We start from the raw sequence: 25,129 nt of genomic DNA, 5'->3' as shown, positions 1-25,129 counted from the left end.
AAAAATGATTTTATTTTATAATATCCTGTATAGATTTGCGGTAGATTTCGCGGCGTAGAGAAGTGTACAGTACTTTTTTCTTCTCAGTGAATACATACGATTTCCTGACAAAAATTAAGACATTACAGTCACAGATTTTTTTATTTTATTATAAAACCTTAGACCTTTCTAATGATTTGTTTTTCTGTAAAACTATAATAATAATTGTTGTAATTATATTTATTCTTAAATACTCTGTTTTGTATTTTATAGCATTTTTTTTCAGACATGGTAACAGACATTTTATACATGTGCTACAATTGTGTGGCATGTGCTACAAAACGTTCAACCTCTGTAGCACCAGTGCTATGTGCAAAAAAAGTTAACGTACAGCCTTGCCTTCATCATATATATCATATTGGCATGTTTACATCCAGAAACATCTGTTGAGATGTGCAAAAATTAAAAAATAAATAGTAAATTAATAAATTAATTAAAAGGTGATTGTTTCCAATGCATTTGTGTCTTTTTAGCATCTGCTAATGAGATGGGTGTAAGTCCTGGGCGCCGCTTCATGATCGACCTCTTGGTTAGTAGTCTGATGGCGGATGGAGGGCTGGAGTCCGCTTTGAACGCTGCCATCACGGCCGAGATCCAGGTCAGCATGTTTTATTCATTAGTCACTTCATTTATCCACCCTTCATGCCTTATATCAGCAACACTCTAAAAAACAGACAGAGGATGAAACGGATTCCTCACCCCTAAAGCCCCGTTCACACCGCCAGCGACACGCAGCGACAAAGCGACGCGATCCCATTCATTTCAATGGAGCGCTCGCGACTTCCGGCGACACGAGCGACAGTGACCGTTGGCGACAGAATGTGGGCGTGTCAAGCGACACAAGACAAGCGACAAAAGTTCAGAAATTTCAACTTTATGCAAATGAGAAGCGATTTTCGCGAGCGACAACCTATAGGAGTGAAGTCAGTGGAGTGCACGTGATCCGTCTGCTGTACTGCTACTGCGGTGTCGTGTTAAGATGGAGATGTTGATTTTAGATGTTAGATGTTAGCAATTTCCCTGTTCTTTACTATATGTCTCTGTGTACATACAGAGACACATTTAAAAAAAATAATGATGCATGGAAGGACGAGGGTGATCTGCTAATGACGTTTATAGGCAACCCGTAGTGGGAACGCCCACTAGCGACATGAATCTCTGGCGCTGGCGACATGCAGCGACATCATCGCTGGCGGTGTGAACGGGGCTTAAGGGGAAATTTTTAATAATGATGTAATCTGTTATCCAAAACATACAAACAAGGTTATTTTTAATTATTTAATTAGATTTTTTAATTTGTGTTTTGACTTTCCAGTTAACGAATTTCTGTGTATCTTCTATTAGGATATTGAGGCGAAGAAGGAGGCACAGAAAGAGAAGGAGATCGACGAGCAGGAAGCCAGTGCTTCCTCTCTGCATCGCTGTCGCACCACACTGGACAAAGACCTGATCAACACCGGCATCTATGAGTCTGCCAACAAACAAAGCCTCCCATTGGTCCAGCTGGTCCAACAGCTGCTCAGGTACTGCAGAGACTCGGTTTACTGTGTTCATTCATCAATCATTTGTAATCTTACAGAGGGCTTCAACAAAAGTGTCATTTTCTAAATTAACTTAAATTGCTACTTCTGTTGTATAGCCTTAAGTAACTCTTTTCTGTGTGTTTTGTACTGTAGGAACATTGCTTCGCAGACTATAGCTCGTCTTAAGGATGTGGCACGACGCATCTCAAACTGCCAAGACACGGAGCAGGTTAGCAAGGAGCGCTCGGCCTCGCTGGACCTACTGCTGCGCTTTCAGAGGCTATTAGTCTGCAAATTGTACGTGGGTGTCAATGGCACTGTGGGTGTGGGAGGATACAGTAAGTTGAAGATCTTAATTTTTTTTTTGTGCATGGCCTCATGACCAGGGATTTTATTACGGAAGCCACTGTTTGAGCACCAAGTAAACCGTGTCTCTCATTGTCACAGCTTTGAGTCACTCTGAGATTCTGGGAGTAGGATCTCTTTTGAAGAAGTACATGGCTTTGCTGTGTACACACATTGGGGATATTCTTCCTGTGGCCACCAGCATCGCCCTCAACAGCCATCGTCACTTTGCAGAGGTGGCACGTGTCCTTGAGGGAGATCTCACAGGTGAATATGCCATTTCATGTTAGCGTATAACATTCATCATCATGACTAAATAAAGCTTTAGAACAATTTTTATATTAAAGGAAAATATAAAATTGTTTAAGTTCTGATTTAAGACTCTCATGTAATTCCAGTAAGTCTAGTCTACTGTTATTTTTTTCTTCTGAAGTCTATTTCTTTTCTTCATATGTTTTGATTTTCTTCATGTGATTTCTTGAATGTCATGATGTCGAATCCTTTAGAAAGAAGAGATTGTATTTGATTTGAGGGGTACAGTGGTGCAGAGTATTTTCATTGGAAAATGAAAATCTCTAAAGGGTTTGACACCATGCTTGAAATTAAATTTGATATCATTAACATCCAATTTGCATTTTATTTGGCTTGAGTTATTAGAATTTGTACCTCATGTGAAAAATCTTGTCCTAAAATACATAGCAATAGGTTTGGAATGAAATGAGGGTGAATTAAATAATGAGAGTACGTTTATTTTGAAGATAATATTCATTTTAAGAAGTAGTAAGTGACATTCATATTCATATTTGCCAACCATCCTGTTCCTTCATCCTCCAGGTGTTTTGCTACCAGAGTTGATCGTGTCCATTATTCTGCTGCTGACCCATGATGCTGGCCTGATGCAGGAGACTGGATCCATTCCTTTGCTTGCTGCTCTACTGGAGCACCTGGACCGTTTTAACAACCTCGCCCCTGGTACAGAGAGAGATGATAATGAGGATCTTGCATGGCCTGGACTTATGGGTATGTGAGAAATCCACCCATGCACTTCTTTCATAACCTAGAGAGTCTGATTGCACAGTTGAGTTTTGCTTTAATCCAAACCTATTTAAATGTATGAAATGTAAAAACATTTATTTAACACAATATTTAATCAATTCATTAGAACACCAAAATACACAGTGTAAATGAGGAGCAGTGATGAACAATTAGCTGTGACCGGCCTTTCTTTTTAGGTTTCTTTTTCAATGGGCCGAGCTCAAAGAACAATGAGGAAGTGTCACTTATCCGCAAAGCTGACCTGGAGAATCATAATAAAGATGGTGGCTTCTGGACTGTCATTGATGGGAAGGTCTATGATATTAAAGACTTCCAGGCTCAGACTCTAACCGGCAACAGCATCCTCGGTATAGCAAACATGTAACACAAATGCCCTAAACCTTTTAATTGAAATTCATTTTCAAATAAAGAGTTTAAGTTCATTGTCATGTTTTTCCTCCACAGCCCAGTTTGCTGGAGACGATCCTGTGGTAGCTTTAGAAGCCGCTCTTCAGTTTGAGGACACTAGAGAGTCCATGCAAGCTTTCTGTGTGGGCCAGTACATGGAGGTCTGTCTGACTTTGCATTCACCAGTTTCCTGATTTTATTCTAAGAATGTTCGGGCTTCATTTTTCTTGTTTTTGTTGGTTCTCTGTTTGTCCAGCCCAACCAAGAAATGGTGACAACACCTGACCTGAGCAGTCTGTCCTCGCCTCTTATAGATGCTGAGAGGAACCTGGGTCTGCTGCTAGGGCTACATGCCTCGTATCTGGCTATGAGCACCCCTCTCTCCCGCATAGAGTTAGAATGTGCCAGTGAGTTATGATATTGCAAATATTTCAGTAGTGCATCAAATATTCAAATATAAAAATAAAACAACTTTACTCTTCTACCTTCCAGAATGGCTCCAGTCATCTATTTTCTTCGGTGGTCTTCAGACAAGTCAGATCCACTATAATTATAATGAAGAGAAGGATGAGGACCACTGTAGCTCTCCAGGGACCACCACTCCCGACAAAGCCAAGCTCTACTGCCGCAGAATAACTCTGAGTGACCATGCCCAGCCCTTCCTGCAGGCCATCGCTGACAACAACACCCAGGACCACACTGTGAAGGTCATACACAGTGACAGACTATCACTTTGATTTGTCTCTTCATTTGGTGTTATTTATCATGCAGCCCGTTCCCTAAGAAATCACTGTCAAATTGATAGTGCATGTACAAAAGATACTGCATCATTTGGGATTTGTTCTGATGGTTAATGTTGGATTCTTTCTTATTTGCTGCAGGACTTTTTATGCCAAATTGAGCGGTGCTGTAAACAGTACCACCTCATCACTCCCATCACTTTTCCTCTGGAACATCCTGTAGAGGAAGTGGGCCGCCTGCTGCTGTGCTGCCTTCTCAAGCACCAGGACCTTGGTAATTTAGTGTTTGTTGTATTGAGTGGTGACGGCTGCTTTGTATTTATAGTTTTAGTTTCTGAAATCCTGCTCATTGAACTAGCCAAAACAGTTTTTACTGTCTTTTATTATTCTTTGGATATTCCTTTTTATTAATTAATCGTAAAATCTGTTTTCTTATACAGGTCATGTTGCCCTCTCTCTTGTTGATCAATATAACTTGGGTGTAGACCAGGGAAAACAGAGGTCCCTCCCCAAATCTGTGATTGATGTGTGTCGAATGGTGTACCAGGCCAAGTGCTCTCTGATAAAAGTGAGCAAAGGCGATCTAAATCCAAATAAATGTTTTCTATTGTATCTTTTTCCTTGGAATATTCAGTTTGAGCTAGCACATTTAGGATGAAATTGAGTAATTACAGGAGATTAATTTTAGTACCTTTTTACAGTAGCTTTTCATATATATATATAATACATGTTAATACCATATTTAAGTGTAACATGGTATGTCACCTTGTCATTTACATCATAATGACTTCTTTGACCCCCTCTTTCCTGTGTGGTACAGACACACCAGGAGCAGGGCCGCTCTTATAAAGAGGTGTGTGCCCCAGTGATCGAGAGGCTGCGTTTCCTGTTTAATGAGCTCAGGCCTGCCGTCAGTAACGACCTGTCCATTGTGTCCAAACTGAAGCTGCTGAGCTCTCAGCCTCGCTGGAAGAGGATCACGCAGAAACTGATCAGAGACCGCCGCAAAAAGAGAGGTAACTAGTCTAACTGTTCATTTAAATGTTCAGTGTAAAATCTATAATTCGGTCTTTATGTAAAGCATGTTTTGCTTAATCTTCCAGTGCCTAAGAAGTCAGAGTCAGCTGATCTGGAGGAGTGTAAGATGGAGAGGGAAGGGACCAATGAGGAGCCGCCTGCTCCTATCAACCCTGCCCCTGTGGACAAGAAACAAACTGTCAAATCTGCAAAGGTTTGCAATTTTTCTCTCTTTCTTTGACACTGTCTCTCTAATTGAATACATATTTCAGTCAGAGATTATCGCAGCTGTGTCTATAAATATATCTCTTGCATCTCTTCATCTCTGACATCTGTGTTATCTGCATGCATTACATCTACAGTCACTGTCCTTCTAAAGTTACTTTAAATACCTTCCTCTTCATCAGCATCTTGTTCAGTTGAAATTTAGTTTGATTTTTTTTTATTTATTTTTTTTATGCTTATGTCATTAATGTGTATGTGTGTGTTTTATTTTATTTTATTGTTATTTTACCTAATATACTTCATAGTTAATTATTATCCTTTAATGATTTTTGGTATTGTAAATTATAATTTTTATTGTAGGGGTCTCTGTTTATAAATGTGACATGTTTTAAATGATTTTTTAGCTTTTCTTTACAAATAGGATTATACACTTAATTAGATTAATATGCATATCATGTAATATAAAAAATGTAATTGATTTGACAGCCCTATTTATTTTTACGTCCTTTAACTTGTAGCAGGATAAGTGGCATCCTCTGCTAAACACCATAGGCAGTGTTCAGAAGTACCGCTGGTTAAGGCACAGCGTTCAGGGCTCCTTCTCTCAGTCCAGCCTCATGAGCACCATCGTTGAGTTTGCTCTGAAAGAGGAGCCACTGGATGTGGAGAAGATGAGGAAATGCCTCCTTAAACAGCTGGAGCGAGCTGAGGTCCGGCTTGAGGGTATAGACACTATGCTTAAGCTGGCATCCAAAAACTTCCTCCTGCCTTCCGTACAGTACGCCATGCTCTGTGGCTGGCAGAGAGTCATACCTGAAGGGACCAATATTGGGTAAGTGCAAAATATAAACAATGTATAGCACTTCAAGCAGGCTCTTGTTTACATTTAATATCTGCTTTGCTTCAATAGGGAGCCTCTGGCTGACTGTCTAAAGGATGTAGATCTCATTCCTCCATTTAACCGGATGCTGCTGGAGGTGACGTTCGGTAAGCTCTATGCTTGGGCCATACAGAACGTCCGCAACATCTTGTTAGAGGCCAGTGTCAAGTTCAAGGAGTTGGGTAAGTTTTAAGATCAAAAACTAGAAGATCATTATACACAAAATTTTGGGGTTGATAAGATTTTTTTTTTGAGAGCGAGAGATACGTTTCTACAGCTGGGCTCAGACTACAAGAGTTTTTAAATCTTAACTGACTGTGAAATGTGATTGCATCACGCACATAAGGAGAATCTTCACAGATTTTCTTCTTTCAAATCTCAAGCCTGCACACACCTACAAGATTTGAAAATCTAATCACACCTCACGTGATCTCTCAGGGAAGCAGATGTAAACAAAATGGATACATTGGAGACATTTATAAAGGCAGTCGTGCTGTAGACCAGCCATTCCTCCATCTCTGTTGTCAACCGGACCCGTACAGCTGCTTGTTTCACGGTTGCCATTTCTAAAGTTTTGTCACTTCCGCCTCCTTGTAGACTTGCCTCTCATTAGCTGTTGTCGAAGTAATCATAGTCGTAGTCATCCCGATTTAAAATCCTAAATATCAAACATGTTTGAAATTGTTGGGGTGGCCCGACGTGTCTGAGCAGATTGGGAGGTTTTTTTTCTTTTCTGGAGGGGTAAATTGGCCATCAAATACAGTAAAACTAGCCTGACAAGCCAGACCCACATCAAGATGTTGGGTGTGAGAACACACCATTGGCAGGGCTCAATCCGAGGGGCGGGATAAACGGTTGCCTTTCAAATTCCCTCTGCACGCAATAGGATAGTGCTACAACCAACCAGAGCAACAAAGAAAGTGAAGCGGAGCTAGTTGATAGATTAAACTTTTGCTGTATCCGGTCGGCAAAACTCTGAACACCTCTTCCTTTCTTAAGAATGACTTCAGAGTGCCGTTCTTTGTTCTTTTCTCAAAGAAAAGCTTAACTCCAAGTCTTCCAGAGTCGCGAAAGACCGCTGTTTGCCAGCTTCTTTGTTTTCAAGTAGCACGTGGAACCGCTGCAACTCTGCTGTCATTATGTTAAAGCTACACTGTGTAACTTTGTTTGTCTATTCTTAGCTAAAAACACTTAGTTCTTTCAAAAATATATGTGCTCATTAATGTATATTTACGTCTTTCAAGTAATAAAGTATTCTCGTAAGTTTATAATATGCCATTGAAAATATATAAGGTAAAGGGATCTAACGGTGGTCGCCATGTTGCCCCTCCATCTTGAAAGTACATTAGCCAAAGAGGGACATACCCGTGAATTCAAGTTTCGCCTTTCGCGTTTTAACCGGTTTTAACACTAGATGGCACTGTACAAAATTCTCTGCCTCGCGCATGTGCGCGTTAACTTGTTCAGACTTGTCTGGTGCATGTGCAGAGAGTTTTCATCTCAGCAGCGTCCAGTAACCGAGTTATACGGAGTTTTCCTGGCTTGTTTATTCCTCAAAAGTCTGTTTTTTCCTTGTGTGGTATTTCTGTGCGTTAATAACCCCGTAAGTAATATTAGTTATTGTAGATGTGTTTCAGAGTGTGTCATCGCGTAATTCAGTTGATGTCACCTCAGAAGTATTTTTGTGTCAACATACAATAGCGTAATGCTCACCTATTTGAATAATCATTCAGTTATTTTGGTATCAACAATGTTTATTCGTTTATAGAAAATATTTGCTGGTAATGTATGTTGATGGAAATATGTATCAGGTTTGATCGGCATATTAACAATTGTTATACAGAGCTTAAGCTGCGCACACACTTTTGTAATCCGACACCGCTTGTTAGCAGCAGCAGCGGCAGCTCCGCTCCTTTTAATGCAGCTGCATTTAGCGCCTATATATGGTACTATAAGCTCTGGTTTACAGTTACATTATACAAATGTAACTTATAAGTATAGTTATACAGTTCTTAACTGTGTATCTTCTGTCATGTCATTATCATGTATATTTACCATCCTTATTTGTTCTCTCTAAGAAACCACATTTATGAACATATCCACGCAAACCTGTTTATGCCTTGCAATTGGATGACTGAATAAACATTACTATCATCAAAGTAATGCTCACTCTGGAGTAGCTGCAGTTCTTTCTAGCCGAATAATTAGGCCAGTTGAGTTCCAACCATCCCACTGCGCACAGAATATAACACAGGCACCGTGTCGAATGTGGACGAGGTCGAACTGGAAGCCATGTTAATCTTGGACTAAATCGGCCACCGTAGGAGTTGAAACGAAATCGGAATTGAGAAGAACAGAAACTAAAATTCACTGGATGGTCATATACCTTTTCACCGCTAGATGGGGGAAAATATCACACAGTGTAGCTTTAGGTCCGCCCACCGACTCTATACACGATGTGATTGGCCTGACTAGAGTTTGGTTTTTCCAGCTCGCAAGCCAATGGAGAGTTGCTAGATGTCCTGGCTGAAATTATTTTTGCTGCCGCTATGGGTGCGTCTAGATCTCTAGGCTACAGTAAAACAGTAGTATTGTGAAATATTAAACTAGAAATGTTATTTTAAATTGTAATATATTATAAAATGTCATTACTATAATGGCAAAGCTGAATTTTCAGTAGCCATTACTCCAGTCTTCTGTGCCTCATAATCCCTCAGAAATCATTCTAATATGATGATTATAATAAACATTTCTTAGTATGTGAATAGAACATCATTGTTACTTTTGATCAAATTTATGTAATTGGTGAATAAAAGTATTAATTTCTTTAAAAAAAAAAAAAAATCGTATTGACCCCAAACTTTTGTACGGCAGAATATTTAGTCTTCATTTTTACTGATTGTTGTTTCGTCTCCTCCAGGTGTGCAGCCAGTGCCTCTGCAGACCATCACTAATGAGAACCCAGCAGGCCCCAGTCTGGGTACCATCCCTCAGGCGCGCTTCCTGCTGGCAATGCTCCATATGCTCACTCTCAAACACGGAGCCAACAGTCTCAGCCTGCTGCTGAACTCCGGCCTCCTTGCCCTCACCCAGAGTGTTCTCCGACTCATTGGTTAGCACATTCTCTATTTTCTAGGGCAGTTGGACTCTTGTTATAGGGTTAGATTGGTTCAGTTCTATGGGATTCTATTTCTATTTAGTGTGGTTTGTATTTCTTGGTATGATTGTGTCGCAATTGTATTGTACAGGTCCCAGCTCTGACAGCAGTGAGGAGGAGCTGTGCTCTGTAGCTCATGGAGACTCTGCTACAGTTCTCGAAGAGTCCAGGAAGGAGACGACTCCCACCCCTCTCCCCGCCTCCGGCCCTGAGTTGGCAGCTATGATGAAGATCGGCACTAGGGTGATGAGAGGACCTGACTGGAAGTGGGGAGACCAGGTGAGTAAATTCAATGTGTTGGTCTCATCCACACTTCAGAATTCAAGTGTACACAAAGGCAAAGGCAGGTCAGTTAATTTAAGTTCCTTTTATGGTGCGTTTTAGGATGGCCCACCTCCAGGCCTAGGGCGTGTGATTGGAGAGTTGGGAGAAGATGGCTGGATTCGTGTCCAGTGGGATACCAGCAGCACCAATTCCTACAGGATGGGCAAAGAGGGCAAGTATGACCTTAAACTGGCCGAGCCGCCACCTGCCACCCAACCTACCACAGAAGACTCTGACACAGAGGACGACACAGGTTAGTGCTACACCCTGCCATTCCGATTACTTCCTAACCTTGGTATTTTACTGTATTCGACCTTGCCATGTTGATTTATACAGCCTCGCTTATTCTTTCAGAAGGGGAGGTGATGGAGAAGAGTGTTCACCCTACTGCGATCATGTTGACCAGTACAGTTAATCTGTTGAAGACACTATCACTGTCCTCTGGGATTCATGCTGAGGTGATGCAGGTTGACGCCATTAGCACACTGTGTGGTCTACTTAGGATATTGGTGGAGAGCGGAGCCAATGACAAGACTGGTAACAGAGTTGTTTTTTTTTAATAATATATAAAATGATTAAATGTCACATAGTTAAAGACTATTTTACTATATAGAGGGTCCTTTCAAAATATGTTTAAACCACATTCCTCTCTCTCTCTTCTTTAGGTTGTTCATCTCACAAGCTGGTGTCCCTTGAGCAGCACAGGAGCTGGTGCACGCTGGGATTTATTCGCAGTATAGCTCTTATGCCCCAGATGTGCAGTACCTTGAGCTCTTCTGCCTGGATAAATCTGCTCATACGCATTGTGGAGGGCCACCAGTCCTTCACTGCAGTCACACTACAAAGACAGGTGCCAGCACTGTGTTCTGGTTTCATTAAACACCTATCATGAGTTCTGTTTGGGTTTACCAAGAGAATGAGAGCTTTCCTTGTCTCATAACTGTAAAATTGTCATTCTAAAGGTTTCATGAGTACGACAGGGTTAAAATAAGTGCATCTGAGTGGTACGCATTAGTGCTGTTGACAGGATCCATTTAGTGCCATGTTTTCATAAATCTCTCCTCACCCCATGGCAGATTCTTGCCCTGCGGCTTCTACAGGCAGTATTACCATCCTGGGATAAGGCCGAGCGCTCGCAGGATATGAAGTTCCTGGTGGAGAAACTCTTTGGGTTCCTCGGAAGCCTGCTCAGCACTTGTTCCTCAGATCTGCCCCTTCTCAGGGGTACTGTACATTTATTATTTCCTTTTCTCACTGTGGTGTTTTCCTTTTTGTGCTCAAGTTCTTTGATTAGAGGTAGTGCAAAGGCTGATATCAGGATGACACCTTAACTTTGTGATTTTACAGAATGTTCAATGCGTAGGAGGAAGTCCCGTCCTCAAGCCTCTCTGACAGCCACTCACAGCAGTACCCTAGCAGAGGAAATAGTGGCCTTACTGCGTATACTCCATTCTCTTGGCCAGTGGACTGGCCTAATTAATGAATACATTAACTCTCAGCTCAGTGGTATCAGTGATGTCATGGCCGGCAGACACACTGAAGCGGTATGAGTGAAATTGATCACATTCATTATTCAACCAATAATAGTGTTTGTAAAAGGATGACTTAATGTGCCATATGATGTTGAGCCCTGGCTTCTACACTGTTTTTCTGTCAGGCTGTGCTTGAAGACTACCTCCCCAATGCAGAAGCCCCTGCTGTGGGCAGTCTGATGGCTGTTTTGGCGGTCATCGGTGGGATTGATGGCCGTCTGCGCCTGGGTGGACCTGTGGTTCATGAGGAATTTGGGGAGGGCACTGTGACTCGCATCACACCTAAAGGACGAATCACTGTTCAGTTCCACGAGATGAGGAACTGCAAAGTCTGCCTTCTCAGTCAGCTCAAGCCGGTACGCATTCGTTAACATGCAGTATTACTCCCTGTTCATTCATTCTCGATGGTAGGGGTGTAACAATACACTCATGTCATGATTCGATACAAATCACGATACTGAACTCATGACATTATACTATTGTGATATTTTAAGCCAAAATAAAGAATTTATTTTATTATATTCAGGACCCACAAATATTCTGTTGCATTATTATACATTATATTCAATATTCATAATTTAATGTAGTAATGTCACTGAAACTCCATACATTTTCTTCTTTTTTTTCTCACACAGTACTCCTGTGTTAAAATTATGCAACACCAAATCAGCATTTTAGACTGATTTCTGAAGGATTTTATGATTGCTTGAAAACTCCAGTAATGCCTGATGAAAGTTCAGCTTTGCCATTACAGGAATAAATTACATTTTACAATATATTAAAATAATAAATGCTCAAAAACGTTATTAGAAATTGTAATATTTCACAATATTACTGTTTTACTACAAATAAATGCTGACTTGGTAGGCCTAAGAGACTTAATTCAAAAAGGTAAAAAAAAAAATCTTACAGACCCCAAACCTTTGGATGGTAGTGTAAAATATGCACAATATACATACAGGACTATATACTGCAGATATTTTAACATCGGTATGCTTTTACAAACATAGCCATTGTTAATCTCTGTGGTTGATGATTATTTTATGTCTTTTAATATCTTTGCAGATTCACATGGTTCCTTTCAGTGTTCAGAACCTGCCCTTCACTGAGCCCATGCTAACTGTGTGGGCAAAGCTAGTTAACTTGGCAGGAAGCAAGCTGGAGAAACAACGCATGAAGAAATCCCTTAGCAGAGGACTTACAGGTACGGCACATGCAGCAGTCATGAATCACATGCTATTCTCATGTCATCTGATGGGGAAATAAATAGATTGCTTCTTGATAGACCACAAATAAAATGTCAAATAAAATGTTCATTTGATCATGTCACATTTCACCCACTTGACCATGTAAGTAAATTTGTATAGGGCTTTTTACACTAGAAATAGTTAACCCAGGGTAATTCTAAACCCTTGATAAATGGAATCCTGGGTAATGTTGATTCACATTTCACATTGCTCATAATTTACCAGGGGTTAACAATTAATCCTTGGTATTTATACGCTGCAGTTTCATGCTGTACATTTCTAAACCCTGGGTTAACGCCCTTATTGCAATGTCAGTGTCACTGATTGATTACATAAGGGCTCTAGCATAGCACAACCTCACAGTGCAGTCTGCAAATTTTCCAAAATATAGTATCAAGTTTATCCTGAATGGACTTTTCGGAATATAAAGATAAGAATGAACCGGTCTCTTCACTCCCAACTGTTGCATTTTCTGTCCCTGTTTTACATTTTTCACCTCAAGCACTAAAACTAATTGTTAATACAACGCGCTGTGATTCCATGACTGTCCAAAGCATGTGAATGAGGCATGCAATTAGTTGTCTGTTGCTAAGCATCTAGGTGTAACATTATAACACTGCATCGCTTCAGACTGTAGTTTGGAACCGCAATGCAGGGTTAACACCGCAAAAGTAGCGCTTTACCCAGAGGGTTTAAAGCAGTGTTTAGAACAACTATAACCTGGGGTTAAGCGCAGTGTGAAAATCCCTTATGTGAATTTGATAATATTTATCCAGAACTAAGATTTATATCACATACAATTGTATAACACAGTACTATTGATATCATCAGTGTATTATGACACCCACGGTACTACTTTAGTTTGGCTAGAACAGATGCTTCAGCATGTTCCACCAATGTAATCTATGTATGAAAATATATATTTGATTGTCATTGCAGCGGATCAGGTGGATGTGCATTTGCTGCGGTGTCAGCAGCTCAGGCTGTACATCCTGAAGGCAGCACGGGCTCTGCTCTCCCACCAGGACAAGCTCCGACAGATCCTTTCTCAGCCCGCTGTCATAGACGTCAGCCCCAATCCTACAGGTGCCATAAGTGTTCTGATTTTTATCACTCAAAGCTGGCACATCAACCAGACAATGCAGTTGCAATGAGGATTAAATATCTGTTAACTGACCGTAATGAACCCGGCAATGATTTGAAAAGAATTGTCTGGTAGTATCCCATCACTACCCCCTGGTGGTCATTTGTAGATTTTTTTTTTGTCTGCTTTTAAATATGGCGCCTATATAGTGGTGCAGGGATGATGTCAAAACCCAGAAGACTAATTTGCCAGTGGTTCCCTCAAGATATATTCATATGGGTTTTCATAATAGGCTTATTATTTATGAGTAAAATGAGGTCTGTGGTAAACCTAACTTGATGATGCTTGGACATTGTTCCGCAACATAAACTTCACACACTCGCACCCCAAATGACAATACTTGGACGTTTTGCTCTAGAATGTTAAGTTATGTATACCACGGACCTTATTTTACTCATAATTTTAAAAACCCTTAAGAAAATCTCAAGGGAACCACTTGAAAAGTATTCTTCCAGGGTTTGACGTCATCCCTGCAGCACTCTATTCAGACTAAGGTCAATATGTTGCTCACAATAACAGTCTATTTACTTTGTGAATGACAATTGTGTAATGTGCTTATGTAATGATTTTGTGTGTTTGTGTTCAGAGGATCAGTGTGTGGCATCTCCTGATGTGGGAGATTTGTCTCCTGAGGGTCCACAGCCTCCCCTCATCCTCCTCCAGCAGCTGCTGTCAGCTTCCACTCAACCTTCCCCCATTAAAGCCATATTTCACCGCCAAGAGCTGGAGGTCAGAGACCACATTTTGACTTCCTTGACATTTGTATTGAATGCATGTTAATTACATGCTTTTGACATGCTTTTGCTGTAATGGTATATAATATTGGTGTTTTTTGTCAACAAAGACTTTTGCTTTATAATATAATATATTATACTATATATTATATTATACAAATTAATATAATATTAAAAAGTTTGGGATTTTATTTATTATTATTATTATTATTATTAATAATAATAGTGTAAAATTATTTTTATTCAGCAAGGGTGCATTAAATTGATTAAAAGTGACCCTTTTACTTTCAAATCCAAATTTATAAATTTTTAGATTTCAAATTTTATATTACAAAAAAATAAATATACATTTCGGTAACACTTTATTTTATCATATGTGTCATATCATATTGGCCTATATGTCTTTTAATCAGTTATTGGCCTCCCTGCTTTCGACGTAGGCCATCAAAAAATCCATAACGGCCAACCATTGCAATGAATGTATAAAAACAGTTTGCTATTTGAAATATTTCATAATATTACTGTATTTTGGATCAACAAAATACAGCTGGTGAGCTAAAGAGCTTTGTCTCTTTTTTTCAAAAGCATTACAAATCTTACAAATTTTTGATCTATATTATAAAATGTTACTTTATTAAATATTCTTTGAGCTAATATTTTTTTGTTTCATAAGTTGTTGATAGAGCATACATTGTATGTGAACTTAAATTTTCAGGTACCAGCTCCAGATGTACCCAAATGTCGCATTACCCAGTTCCTCTATCTTTTTCATCCCCTGAATTTCTAATGCCTTCACTCAGTTTTTGTGTGTATGTGTGTTTAGGCAGCAGCTCTGGCTGTGTGTCAGTACCTGGCAGTTGAATCCACACACCCGTCCTCCCCTCTGTTTGAGGACAGCAGCTCTAGCGAGGCCACAACACCGGTCACTGTGCAGCATATGCGCCCACCCAAGCAGAAGAAACAAAAGACCTCGCCTGTGCCCCCTGCTCCCATCGTCCTGCAGCTGATGGAGATGGGCTTTCAAAGGAAAAACATAGAGTTTGCCCTTAAATCACTGTCTGGAACCACAGGCGCCTCTGGAGTGCCAGGTAATGCACCAATAGCTCAAGTTTTTGAAGTGTTAAATTCTTGTATGTTGTATTCAGTGTTGGCGCTACATGTTTGAGTACACTTGCATTGCTTGCATGGTACCATAGAAATTGACACTACACTATTTATACACTAGCATGATGAACTGTTGTTTTTCACGTATCTTGAAGTAAATACCATGTATGAGTATATGAAAGTAATCATACAGTACCATATATCTGTGTCATGCTACCCCCACAGAATTTTTAGTAAGAATTTTTGCTTGGGTTTCAGGTGTAGAGGCATTGGTGGGCTGGTTGTTGGACCATCCAGATGTTCACATTACAGATCTGTCAGATGCAGATACTGTATCAGATGAATACTCTGATGAAGAGGTGATGGAAGAGCTAGAGGAGCCTGAGCCAGCCTTCCCTGTGGTGTGTATAATTACATATACACACAAACTGATCCGTCGCACACAGATATGAGGTGCAGATTCACTTGTAGTCACTTAATGTGTGACTAATGCTCTTTCTTTTTCATGTCAGCCTCCTGGGGCTGTTGTGACTGAGAGTCAGACGTTTAAAAAGAGGTCGGATTTTCAGAGCAACGATGATTACGCTGTATATGTGAGAGAGAACATTCAGGTAAGGAGCTACACTTTACTAACTGGTTTGTAGAATTGTATTTAGTGTCCTGTAAATGTATTGAAACATCCTTAAAATTAGATTAGAAGTACTTAAGGGGCAACCTGATTGAACTGTGTGTGTTGCAGGTGGGCATGATGGTGCGTTGCTGCAGGACGTATGAGGAAGTATATGAGGGAGATGTGGGAAAAGTGATAAAGCTGGACAGAGACGGACTGCATGATCTAAATGTGCAGTGTGACTGGCAGCAAAAAGGAGGAACTTACTGGGTCCGTTACATCCACACTGAGCTGCTGGGTAATACTCTTTTTGTTCTGCTCTTAAACACTTTGTATGGACAGTTGAAGTCTTAATTGTATTTTTATTTGATCAAATAAATATGTATTTTAGTTAAAAAGTTTTCAGATTTTTAAATTTTTTTTATTAAAGCTGTCAGATATAGTGGATTTGGGTCGTTATCACTGGTCTATATAGAAAACTGGATTGCTCATGACGTTATAAAAAGTGAAGCCACCGCGCTGCCATATTGGTATTCCCTAGTAAGCTCACATGTTCTATTGAATTAATAGGAAAATATATGATTTTACTGAGAAAACATTGCCTAAGGAGACACCGTTTTTATATCTGAAGTCTCCCTGTACATTCTTACAACATAAACGTCCTAACCATGTAAATGGTTATTCGTTTAAACTCAGGAATTTCCCCTGCTTGTTAAAGAGTTACGTTCATATTAATTACAGTAGTGAACATCAGATTAGCAGACGGACGAGACACTTCAGCATATGTATTACATGTCAAAGTGCGCATTCTGAAATCGGAATGAAGATTTATGCCTTGTAACCTGAAATCGCCTTGTACTGTTGTGTTTATGTATTTATGTTGTGTCGTGTTGTAGTATTGTTTTTATCTTAGGCTAGATGCATCATAACTTATTCAGACACGATGACCCGATGGTAAACATCGAATTTGAATACAATATAGTGCAATATAGTAGGACAGGTTATTCAAATCATAACTAAACCGATATGTTCATGTTTAATATTTCCTTCATAATTACGTACATGAAGTATATTTTTGTGTTTGGTCAGTTACATGTGTCTGCGGTGTGCAGCAGTGATGCGCGGGTCAATGTATAAACAACCCGCACCCGACCGACGTTTTCAACTAACCCGCCCGCAACTCGGACCGCAAAAAAAAAGAAGAAAATATTGTACCCGACCCGCTTCCTGACCCGCATTTTTTAAAAGTAGTAAATGCTCATCGTAGCTCATTGGGCCATTGAGAAAATGTTTCAGGCCCTGGCGTGGTGCGCTCAGAGGTGCAGCAGCGAGAGCAGGAAGTTCTTGAGGCGGCCCATCATTTTCCATTTCAGCTCCAGATGCATATTATTGATGAACACGATGTTTATGTTTCGACCCGGCTTGAAGAATTCATCAGCCCACATTTGGACAACATTTGGAAAAGTGTGAAAGCCCTTAGGAGCGCAAACTGTTATTTTTCTGAATGCTGTATGATATAGCCTAGTGTTATGTAATACAGGCTTGATTTATTCATTTATTTCGTTTAATTTTCTTAACAATTAAGATGCTGCATGTGTTTATCCAGTCTAATCGAAGTGTGCGTCTCTCCCCCGACTTTCCCAACAAAAATCCCGCCCCTTCTCAGAAAATACATAAAACTGACTTTAAATGCGTTTAAAAGTAGCCTATTAAAATGGTACAATGGCATTGCTCAGTTCAACGTTTTGGGAAATCGGGCATTTTGTCCCGCGTCAGCATTTATTCAAAAGTTAATAACGCTCAACATTCAAAAGGTAAATAAGGATTTATTGACGATCCGACCGACCGTGACCCGAATATCATTAAAAATATTTTTGGATGACTCGTAACCGCGGGTAACCGCGGGTGGCCGCGGGCACCCGCTCATTTTGGATCAACCCGCGCATCACTGGTGTGCAGTAAACAACCACATCAACGATTTCAATATATGATATAAATCAATGATGCCTTCTGTCGGTAGGGAATAGTAAGATGGCCGCTCGAACGCTTCTGCCTGATGGCTGTTTAGAACGCAATGAGCAGTCCAGTAATTTATATGGATCAGTGGTCGTTATTTTTATTTATGTATTTATTAAATAAATACATAAATGTAATTCTGTATTTCCCAGGGTTTCCACCCCAGAGTTCTCCATCTCATATAAAGATTGGTGATAAAGTGCGAGTTAAGCCCTTGGTCACAACGCCAAAGTATAAGTGGGGATCTGTAACTCACAGGAGTGTGGGTGTGGTCAAAGGTAACATAATTATGTTTAAACTATTTCTCTTCAACGCTTTAGAGGAATGGTTCACCCCTAAAATGAGCTGCTCATGTTGTTCAAAACCTGCATGTTTTCCATAATTGGGTGAACTATCCCTTTTTGTATAAAGCAACTTGTTTTGCTATATACATATCTCAAACCTGTAGAACAGGGCTGTCCATTCAGCTGTAAATGAGAACTGTTGTATTTGGGTTTCATCATAGTGTGTTACATTTGTGTCCAGCCTTCAGTGCCAATGGGAAGGATGTAATAGTGGACTTTCCTCAGCAATCACACTGGACTGGACTGCTTTCAGAGATGGAGCTTGTGCCCAGCATACATCCTGGTGTCAGGTACACAGAGTAAAAGCGAAAATCACATCAAGGCAATTAATAATTAAACAACTAATAAACATTTGAATACCTTTCACTTTCCTTAGGTGTGATGGATGTCAGATGTTCCCTATAAACGGCCCCAGGTTTAAGTGTCGGAGCTGTGATGACTTTGACTTTTGTGAGAGCTGCTTCAAGACCCGTAAACACAACCCTAGACATTCATTCGGACGAATAAACGAACCAGGTCAGAGAAAATTCTGTGAAATGTATTTAATAGCTACTTTTATGTAGTTAAGCATTACAACAGTGGAAACTTCTTCATGGGATGTAACCAGTCTGTTTTGACCTAATCATTTCTCTTTAGGGCAGTCACCCACCTTCAGTGGGCGCTCAGGAAAGCAGCTGAAGAGACATCACAGCAGTCAGCGTGGCATGCTGATTGACGAGTGGTCCAGAGTGGTGAAGAACCTCAGCGTGTCGTCCTCCGTTAACCAGGCGTCTCGGCTCATAGACTGTGGAGAGCAGAGCTGGCAGTCCTCAGGCTCTCAGGGCAAGGTCTGTCTCACTATAGGCATACACTACCATTTAAAAGTTTGGGGGCAGTAAGATATTTTTGAACAAAATGTATACTTGCAATAAAGTTCCAATTTAGTAGAACAATTTGGTCACAATAAAGATATCAATAATATTACAAAGAAAAGAAAATAGAAGCACAACTATTTTCAACATTGATAATAATAAGGAATGTTTCTTGAGCACCAAATCAGCATATTAGAATGATTTATGAAGGATCATGGGACACTGAAGACTGGGAAAAATAGCGGCTGAAAATTCAGCTTTACCATTACAGGAATAAATTACATTTTAAAATGTATTCAAATCGAAAAGTTATTTTTGATTGTTCAATATTGCTGTTTTACTGTATGTTTGATATAAATAAATGCAGCCTTGCTGAGCATAAGAGACTTTAAAACAGTATCAAATATATTACTGACCCCAATCTTTTTAATTGTAGTGTTCTTTTGCTTGTTCGCATATCTTGAGATCAATTGGAAACACTCAGATTTTTTCCTCAATTAAACTTAAAACTATTATGTGTTTTGTTTTGCTGGTTTTCAATAGCACTGGATCAGGTTGGAGCTTTTCCCAGATATCTTGGTCCACAGACTGAAAATGGTTGTAGATCCAGCTGACAGCAGCTACATGCCCTCACTGGTGGTGGTGTCAGGTAAAAAAAACATTAAGCCTTTTTGGGTCAGTCATAGTCTAACCTTTTTATGGGTGACCTGATTAACTGTGTTTGTCCTCCAGGTGGAAGCTCGCTCAATAACTTGATTGAGCTGAAGACCATCAACATCAATCCCACAGACACCGCAGTCTCTCTACTCAATGACTGCACAGATGTTGGTTTGAATTTCTTCTCAAACGTCTGTTCTTCACGGCTGTTTCTTTTGGAATGCTGAGCACTCTTGTATTTTTGTGTTCAGTATCACAGGTACATAGAGATTGCCATAAAACAGTGCCGGAGTTCAGGGATTGACTGTAAGATCCATGGTTTGAGCACTGTGGGTCGTGTGCGTGCAGAGGATGAAGATCTGGCTACTGTGCCTTTCCTGGCATCTGACAATGAGGAAGAAGAGGATGAGAAGACCGCAACTGGAAGGTGTGTGATTTGAGAGGGTTTGGTATAGAAGAAAACGCATGACCTGGTATGTCATTGAGTGTCTTTTTTCTCGTTGCAGTCTGTCTCGAAAGAGATTGTCAGGGCTGGAGTCTGCTGCCACCATCAGAACTAAAGTCTTTGTCTGGGGTCTCAACGATAAGGACCAACTTGGAGGACTTAAGGGGTCCAAGGTCAGTAATGTGTAAAAAAAAAACAATAATAAAACAAAACTACAAAACTGAATGCATTATTTAAAATAATGATAATAATTATATTTATTATTTTTCATTTTTTATATATATATTTATAAAAGAATTGTTTTTTAAATGTAAAATAGAAATAAAATGCATTAAAAATAAATGTAAATTACTTTTTAAAATGTCTTTGCGCATGCACTGACGCATCTTATCGTCTTGTTTTCTCTCTCAGATCAAAGTCCCATCATTCTCAGAAACGTTGTCTGCTCTGAATGTAGTGCAGGTGGCTGGAGGCTCTAAAAGCCTTTTTGCTGGTGAGTTGTTTAAAAATAACAAAAGCAGGCCTTTGTTCCTTTTGCTAGCTGCTTAATGCCATGCATCACAGCGATTATACCATTAGTTAAAGGATGTATTCAATTTAAGTTCCAACCCTGGGTGTATGACACAAGACTGTAAAAATGTGACCTTTCTGAGACAAAAATGTGAGACTGGTGTATTTCGCTGTTATGGCCATTTTTGCAAAATGACACTCAAGGCCCTGTTACAAATGTAACTTTCTTGTTGTATTTTAAATCTGAAATTACTTTATTTGGCATAGCATTGGATGCTTATTATTTTTTTGCAGTTAAATGCTGAAGTATTCAATTTTTGCTCCTTTAACCGAATGAACGAATGATTGATTCTTTGTCTTTACAGTGACTGCTGAAGGTAAAGTGTATGCCTGTGGAGAGGCCACTAACGGAAGACTTGGTTTAGGACTGTCCAGTGGAACCATCCCTATACCAAGACAGATATCTGCCCTCAGCAACTATGTGGTCAAAAAGGTTGCTGTACATTCAGGTATGCCCTTTTTTCCGTTTTAAGGGGGACCTGTTATACCCCTTTTTACAAGATGTAATATAAATCTCATGTGTCTCCAGTATGATCCCCTTAGATCATTTATTATATCATGTTGTAAATGCCCATCTTTGAGTGGAAGCAAAAACATGCCATTTTCATGAATGTTTCTTTAAATCCCCTATCCAGAATAGTGCTGTGCCTTCACAGCTCGTGCCTCAGATACTCTGTCAAAAACTAACAAAACATTTGTTTGGTTTTGATTATCTCCATCGCGGTCACGCTCATGTGATATTGCTGTTCTTCATCATCATGAACGTTTATTTGCGTTTTTTTTAAAGCCTATCAGTTTAAACTTCTGATGGTTTCTGAGTGCACACATCCGCAGCAAATGCACAGAAAGCAGAGTACTAAACTAAGTTCTAACACTTCTAATTGTGCTTAAACTGTGTGTTTGAGACATAACCTTGTGTATTTGAAAAAGTTCACATAAAAACAGTTGGTTATGTCTGTGAACATAAATGGGAGGGAAATATTTTTACATGTGTATATTAGACATTTTGTAGATAACGTAGTGCGGTCCAGCAGCCTCAAAACCGAAGTAAGGGTGGCACTGACGATCATGTATTCCGCCCCAATTAATATTAATCAAATGACAAAAGAAAAGCAGAAAATAACTTGCTGCTCTTGATTTGAATAACTTTAGTAGATTTAATAAGAGTACAATTTTACTTTAATGTTGCTGTTAAATGCTCTGGTGTGGAGATGAACATGGTGGACTGTGTACAGCTCACTGAGGGGAGGAGCTAAGCTAAAAGGGCAGATTCCGTCACCAGTCATGTGCCAGTGACTTCACATAGGAGTACATTCCCTAACAGCTGATTTTAAGACGGTTTCAGATTTATGGGGAAGGTAACAAATGGAGTGGATGGATTTTTTTACCACAATAGTGTAGTTGTGTGCACACTGTGGACACATAATTATGTTCAAAAACTATTTAAAAGTGAATTTTGCATAATAGGTCCCATTTACTGTTTCCCATGTTGTCAGAACTTGTTTAAAGTGGATAAACCGTTTGTATGCAGGTGGGAGACATGCCATGGCGTTGACTGTGGATGGGAAAGTCTTCTCTTGGGGTGAAGGAGATGATGGCAAGCTGGGGCACTTCAGCCGAATGTAGGCATCTTCTCCAACAGTAATGTAGAACATGATGAAGATTTCTAGAGGGATTTGATAATTATTTTTTTTATATATACCAGGAACTGTGATAAGCCACGGCTAATTGAGGCATTGAAAACCAAGCGCATTCGAGATATCGCATGTGGCAGCTCTCACAGTGCTGCCATCACCTCCAGTGGAGAATTGTACAGCTGGGGTCTGGGTGAATATGGCCGCCTGGGCCACGGGGACAACACCACTCAGCTCAGACCCAAACTGGTATTTGTTTTACTTGCATCAGTAATCTCAGACCTCTTGGTTCAGAACTGCAGGGTTCCAGTATTTTTTGCAGAGCAATCACTATAAGGTGGAGGTGATTTACAATTTCTTTGGAATGAATGGGAGAATTTCACAATAATGCTCAATACGTCCAAAAAAAGTCCAGCATTTGAGTTATAATGCACATTTTTTTGTTGTTGTATTTTTCTGTCTGGCCCAGTTAAAGGGCAGTTTTAAGTGATTTGAGCTAAAAAACACATTTTATAATGTCATTATTGTAGGATTAAAAAAAAAAAAAAAGTAATTTCAGTATTTCCCCATTCATGTAAATATGAGTTATACTTCTATACCTGTTGCATACATGGATGGCATCTGTCAAATTGCTAAGATGACCGTAGAGTGAACTGACTTGTTTTAAAGAGACTTTGCTTATACTCTTTGTATGACAGTTTAAATAAGTTTTTAAACTTATGTACTTATTATGTACAACAAGTACAGTGTGATTTCATTGCACTAGATCAAACTGTGTCTGGTTTGCAGGTCAAGGTGCTTTTAGGCCATCGTGTTGTCCAGGTGGCTTGTGGAAGTCGAGATGCCCAGACTCTTGCCCTTACAGATGAAGGTAGATGCCTGCGTTTTATGTACCTTTTAATTTGAGGTGTTTTGGTTTGGTGTTGTTATTATTATTTATTTATTTTATACATTGCTGAACGTATGTGAATGCATGTTTTGTAGGACTAGTGTTCTCATGGGGAGATGGAGACTTTGGGAAGCTGGGCCGTGGCGGCAGTGAAGGCTGTAACATTCCTCAGAACATTGAGCGTCTGAATGGACAGGGGGTGTGTCAGATTGAATGTGGAGCTCAATTCTCCCTCGCCCTCACCAAATCTGGAGTTGTCTGGACTTGGTATGAATCTAAGATGATATTTGGATTTTTCAGAGGCATTACAATACAATTCATGATTTATGAGTTACTTTTTTTCCCAAGTAATCCCTAACATGATTAAAATTTCATGTTCTTGCATTGTGCAGGGGTAAGGGTGATTACTTCAGACTGGGTCATGGCACAGACGTTCATGTGCGCAAACCCCAGATGGTTGAAGGACTGAGGGGGAAGAAGATTGTTCATGTTGCTGTAGGGGCTCTGCACTGCCTGGCCGTCACAGACACTGGACAGGTGGGCTTACGAGTTTTGTGTTTTTGCACAAGAACTCCTTCCTCTGCTTGTTTTTATTTTATTTTGGCACATTAAACAACTCATGATGCATGGTATACAATCCACCTTTTGTTGATGAAAAGCTATTCACGTTAGTGCTTGTGTTAAGATGAAGTGTTGTTTTGGTAGGTGTTCGCGTGGGGGGATAATGACCATGGGCAGCAGGGGAACGGAACAACCACGGTCAACAGGAAGCCTACACTAGTGCAGGGTCTAGAGGGGCAAAAAATTACCCGTGTGGCCTGCGGCTCCTCTCACAGCGTGGCCTGGACCACTGTAGATGTCACCACACCCTCCGTCCACGAGCCTGTCCTCTTCCAGACTGCCAGAGACTCTCTTGGAGCCTCTTATCTTGGTAAAATTTCCCTTATGTCCATTTGGTGTCGCTGTGTGCCAGTTTCTTAAAATCTAAAGTTTTGTGGATGATTTTTTAATAGGTGTGCCATCAGACAGTGACCCATCTTTACTGAGTAATAAGCTGAATGGTGTGAGCAGTGTGAAGCCCAATAGGCCATCTCTGGCAAAGATCCTGCTCTCTCTGGATGGTAATCTGGCCAAACAGCAGGCCCTGTCCCATGTGCTCTCTGCCCTGCAGATCATGTATGCCAGGTATGACTTTAATGGATTTAGAACTACTTTGCATCCCAGGTTGATATGTTTTTCTGTTCCATAAAAGAAAATCTCTGGCATCACTTAATCACCCTCATGTCATATGTCATTTGAAACCCGTAGGGATGCAGTGGTGGGAGCATTGATGCCTGCCTGTATGATTCCTTTGGAATGTCCCTCCAGCTCTCCAGTGCCACCTTCAGATTGTTCATCAGCTTCCAGCCCCTGTGAGGCTGAGGGTCCAGCCCTGCCCTCAGAGACCGAGGAGAGGGTCAGTCCACACCCATGGATGGACAGCAAACGAGGAGAGGTGAAGAATGCTGCCTGTGCTGTACTTTTTAGTTTATTTTAAGCTTAATTTTCAGTATTGCATAATGTTCAACTCTTTTACCTCTCTTTTTTCTTTTCCTTTTTCCATTTTTCCAAATGTCCAAAAACAGCAACAAAAAAAAAACAGTACATGCTCTGCTTGTA

General features: G+C 40.2%; 1 protein-coding gene across 3 annotated transcripts in view; it reads left to right on the top strand.

Moving 5' to 3' along the window:
* The window catches only part of herc2 (HECT and RLD domain containing E3 ubiquitin protein ligase 2), a 79,172-nt gene that overhangs the window by 34,937 nt on the left and 19,106 nt on the right, over positions 1 to 25,129 (top strand). For 2 of the 3 annotated variants that reach the window (XM_079840552.1, XM_079840554.1), the window contains exons 19-66: positions 513 to 637; positions 1,384 to 1,562; positions 1,716 to 1,900; positions 2,010 to 2,174; positions 2,742 to 2,927; positions 3,140 to 3,310; positions 3,408 to 3,511; positions 3,607 to 3,757; positions 3,843 to 4,057; positions 4,232 to 4,364; positions 4,531 to 4,658; positions 4,911 to 5,106; positions 5,194 to 5,321; positions 5,851 to 6,164; positions 6,243 to 6,394; positions 9,133 to 9,324; positions 9,461 to 9,648; positions 9,754 to 9,946; positions 10,048 to 10,230; positions 10,359 to 10,543; positions 10,770 to 10,917; positions 11,041 to 11,237; positions 11,351 to 11,581; positions 12,291 to 12,429; positions 13,412 to 13,558; positions 14,203 to 14,345; positions 15,174 to 15,438; positions 15,713 to 15,855; positions 15,967 to 16,065; positions 16,194 to 16,362; positions 18,233 to 18,358; positions 18,606 to 18,714; positions 18,801 to 18,940; positions 19,061 to 19,251; positions 19,819 to 19,924; positions 20,008 to 20,099; positions 20,184 to 20,359; positions 20,439 to 20,550; positions 20,789 to 20,870; positions 21,253 to 21,396; positions 22,479 to 22,569; positions 22,653 to 22,830; positions 23,371 to 23,452; positions 23,566 to 23,737; positions 23,863 to 24,007; positions 24,176 to 24,401; positions 24,484 to 24,655; positions 24,779 to 24,965. In XM_079840552.1, the coding sequence (XP_079696678.1) occupies positions 513 to 637; positions 1,384 to 1,562; positions 1,716 to 1,900; positions 2,010 to 2,174; positions 2,742 to 2,927; positions 3,140 to 3,310; positions 3,408 to 3,511; positions 3,607 to 3,757; positions 3,843 to 4,057; positions 4,232 to 4,364; positions 4,531 to 4,658; positions 4,911 to 5,106; positions 5,194 to 5,321; positions 5,851 to 6,164; positions 6,243 to 6,394; positions 9,133 to 9,324; positions 9,461 to 9,648; positions 9,754 to 9,946; positions 10,048 to 10,230; positions 10,359 to 10,543; positions 10,770 to 10,917; positions 11,041 to 11,237; positions 11,351 to 11,581; positions 12,291 to 12,429; positions 13,412 to 13,558; positions 14,203 to 14,345; positions 15,174 to 15,438; positions 15,713 to 15,855; positions 15,967 to 16,065; positions 16,194 to 16,362; positions 18,233 to 18,358; positions 18,606 to 18,714; positions 18,801 to 18,940; positions 19,061 to 19,251; positions 19,819 to 19,924; positions 20,008 to 20,099; positions 20,184 to 20,359; positions 20,439 to 20,550; positions 20,789 to 20,870; positions 21,253 to 21,396; positions 22,479 to 22,569; positions 22,653 to 22,830; positions 23,371 to 23,452; positions 23,566 to 23,737; positions 23,863 to 24,007; positions 24,176 to 24,401; positions 24,484 to 24,655; positions 24,779 to 24,965 (7,685 nt within the window). The remainder of the gene's footprint in view (positions 1 to 512; positions 638 to 1,383; positions 1,563 to 1,715; positions 1,901 to 2,009; positions 2,175 to 2,741; positions 2,928 to 3,139; positions 3,311 to 3,407; positions 3,512 to 3,606; positions 3,758 to 3,842; positions 4,058 to 4,231; positions 4,365 to 4,530; positions 4,659 to 4,910; positions 5,107 to 5,193; positions 5,322 to 5,850; positions 6,165 to 6,242; positions 6,395 to 9,132; positions 9,325 to 9,460; positions 9,649 to 9,753; positions 9,947 to 10,047; positions 10,231 to 10,358; positions 10,544 to 10,769; positions 10,918 to 11,040; positions 11,238 to 11,350; positions 11,582 to 12,290; positions 12,430 to 13,411; positions 13,559 to 14,202; positions 14,346 to 15,173; positions 15,439 to 15,712; positions 15,856 to 15,966; positions 16,066 to 16,193; positions 16,363 to 18,232; positions 18,359 to 18,605; positions 18,715 to 18,800; positions 18,941 to 19,060; positions 19,252 to 19,818; positions 19,925 to 20,007; positions 20,100 to 20,183; positions 20,360 to 20,438; positions 20,551 to 20,788; positions 20,871 to 21,252; positions 21,397 to 22,478; positions 22,570 to 22,652; positions 22,831 to 23,370; positions 23,453 to 23,565; positions 23,738 to 23,862; positions 24,008 to 24,175; positions 24,402 to 24,483; positions 24,656 to 24,778; positions 24,966 to 25,129) is intronic. The other variant, XM_079840553.1, reaches the window with a different exon arrangement.

This window comes from Gobio gobio (genome assembly GCF_949357685.1).
Source record: "Gobio gobio genome assembly, chromosome: 17".
In the NCBI taxonomy this organism is placed as follows: Eukaryota; Metazoa; Chordata; class Actinopteri; order Cypriniformes; family Gobionidae; genus Gobio; species Gobio gobio.
The sequence above is the reverse complement of the archived record's forward strand: the minus strand, read 5'-3'. Positions and strand labels throughout refer to the sequence as shown.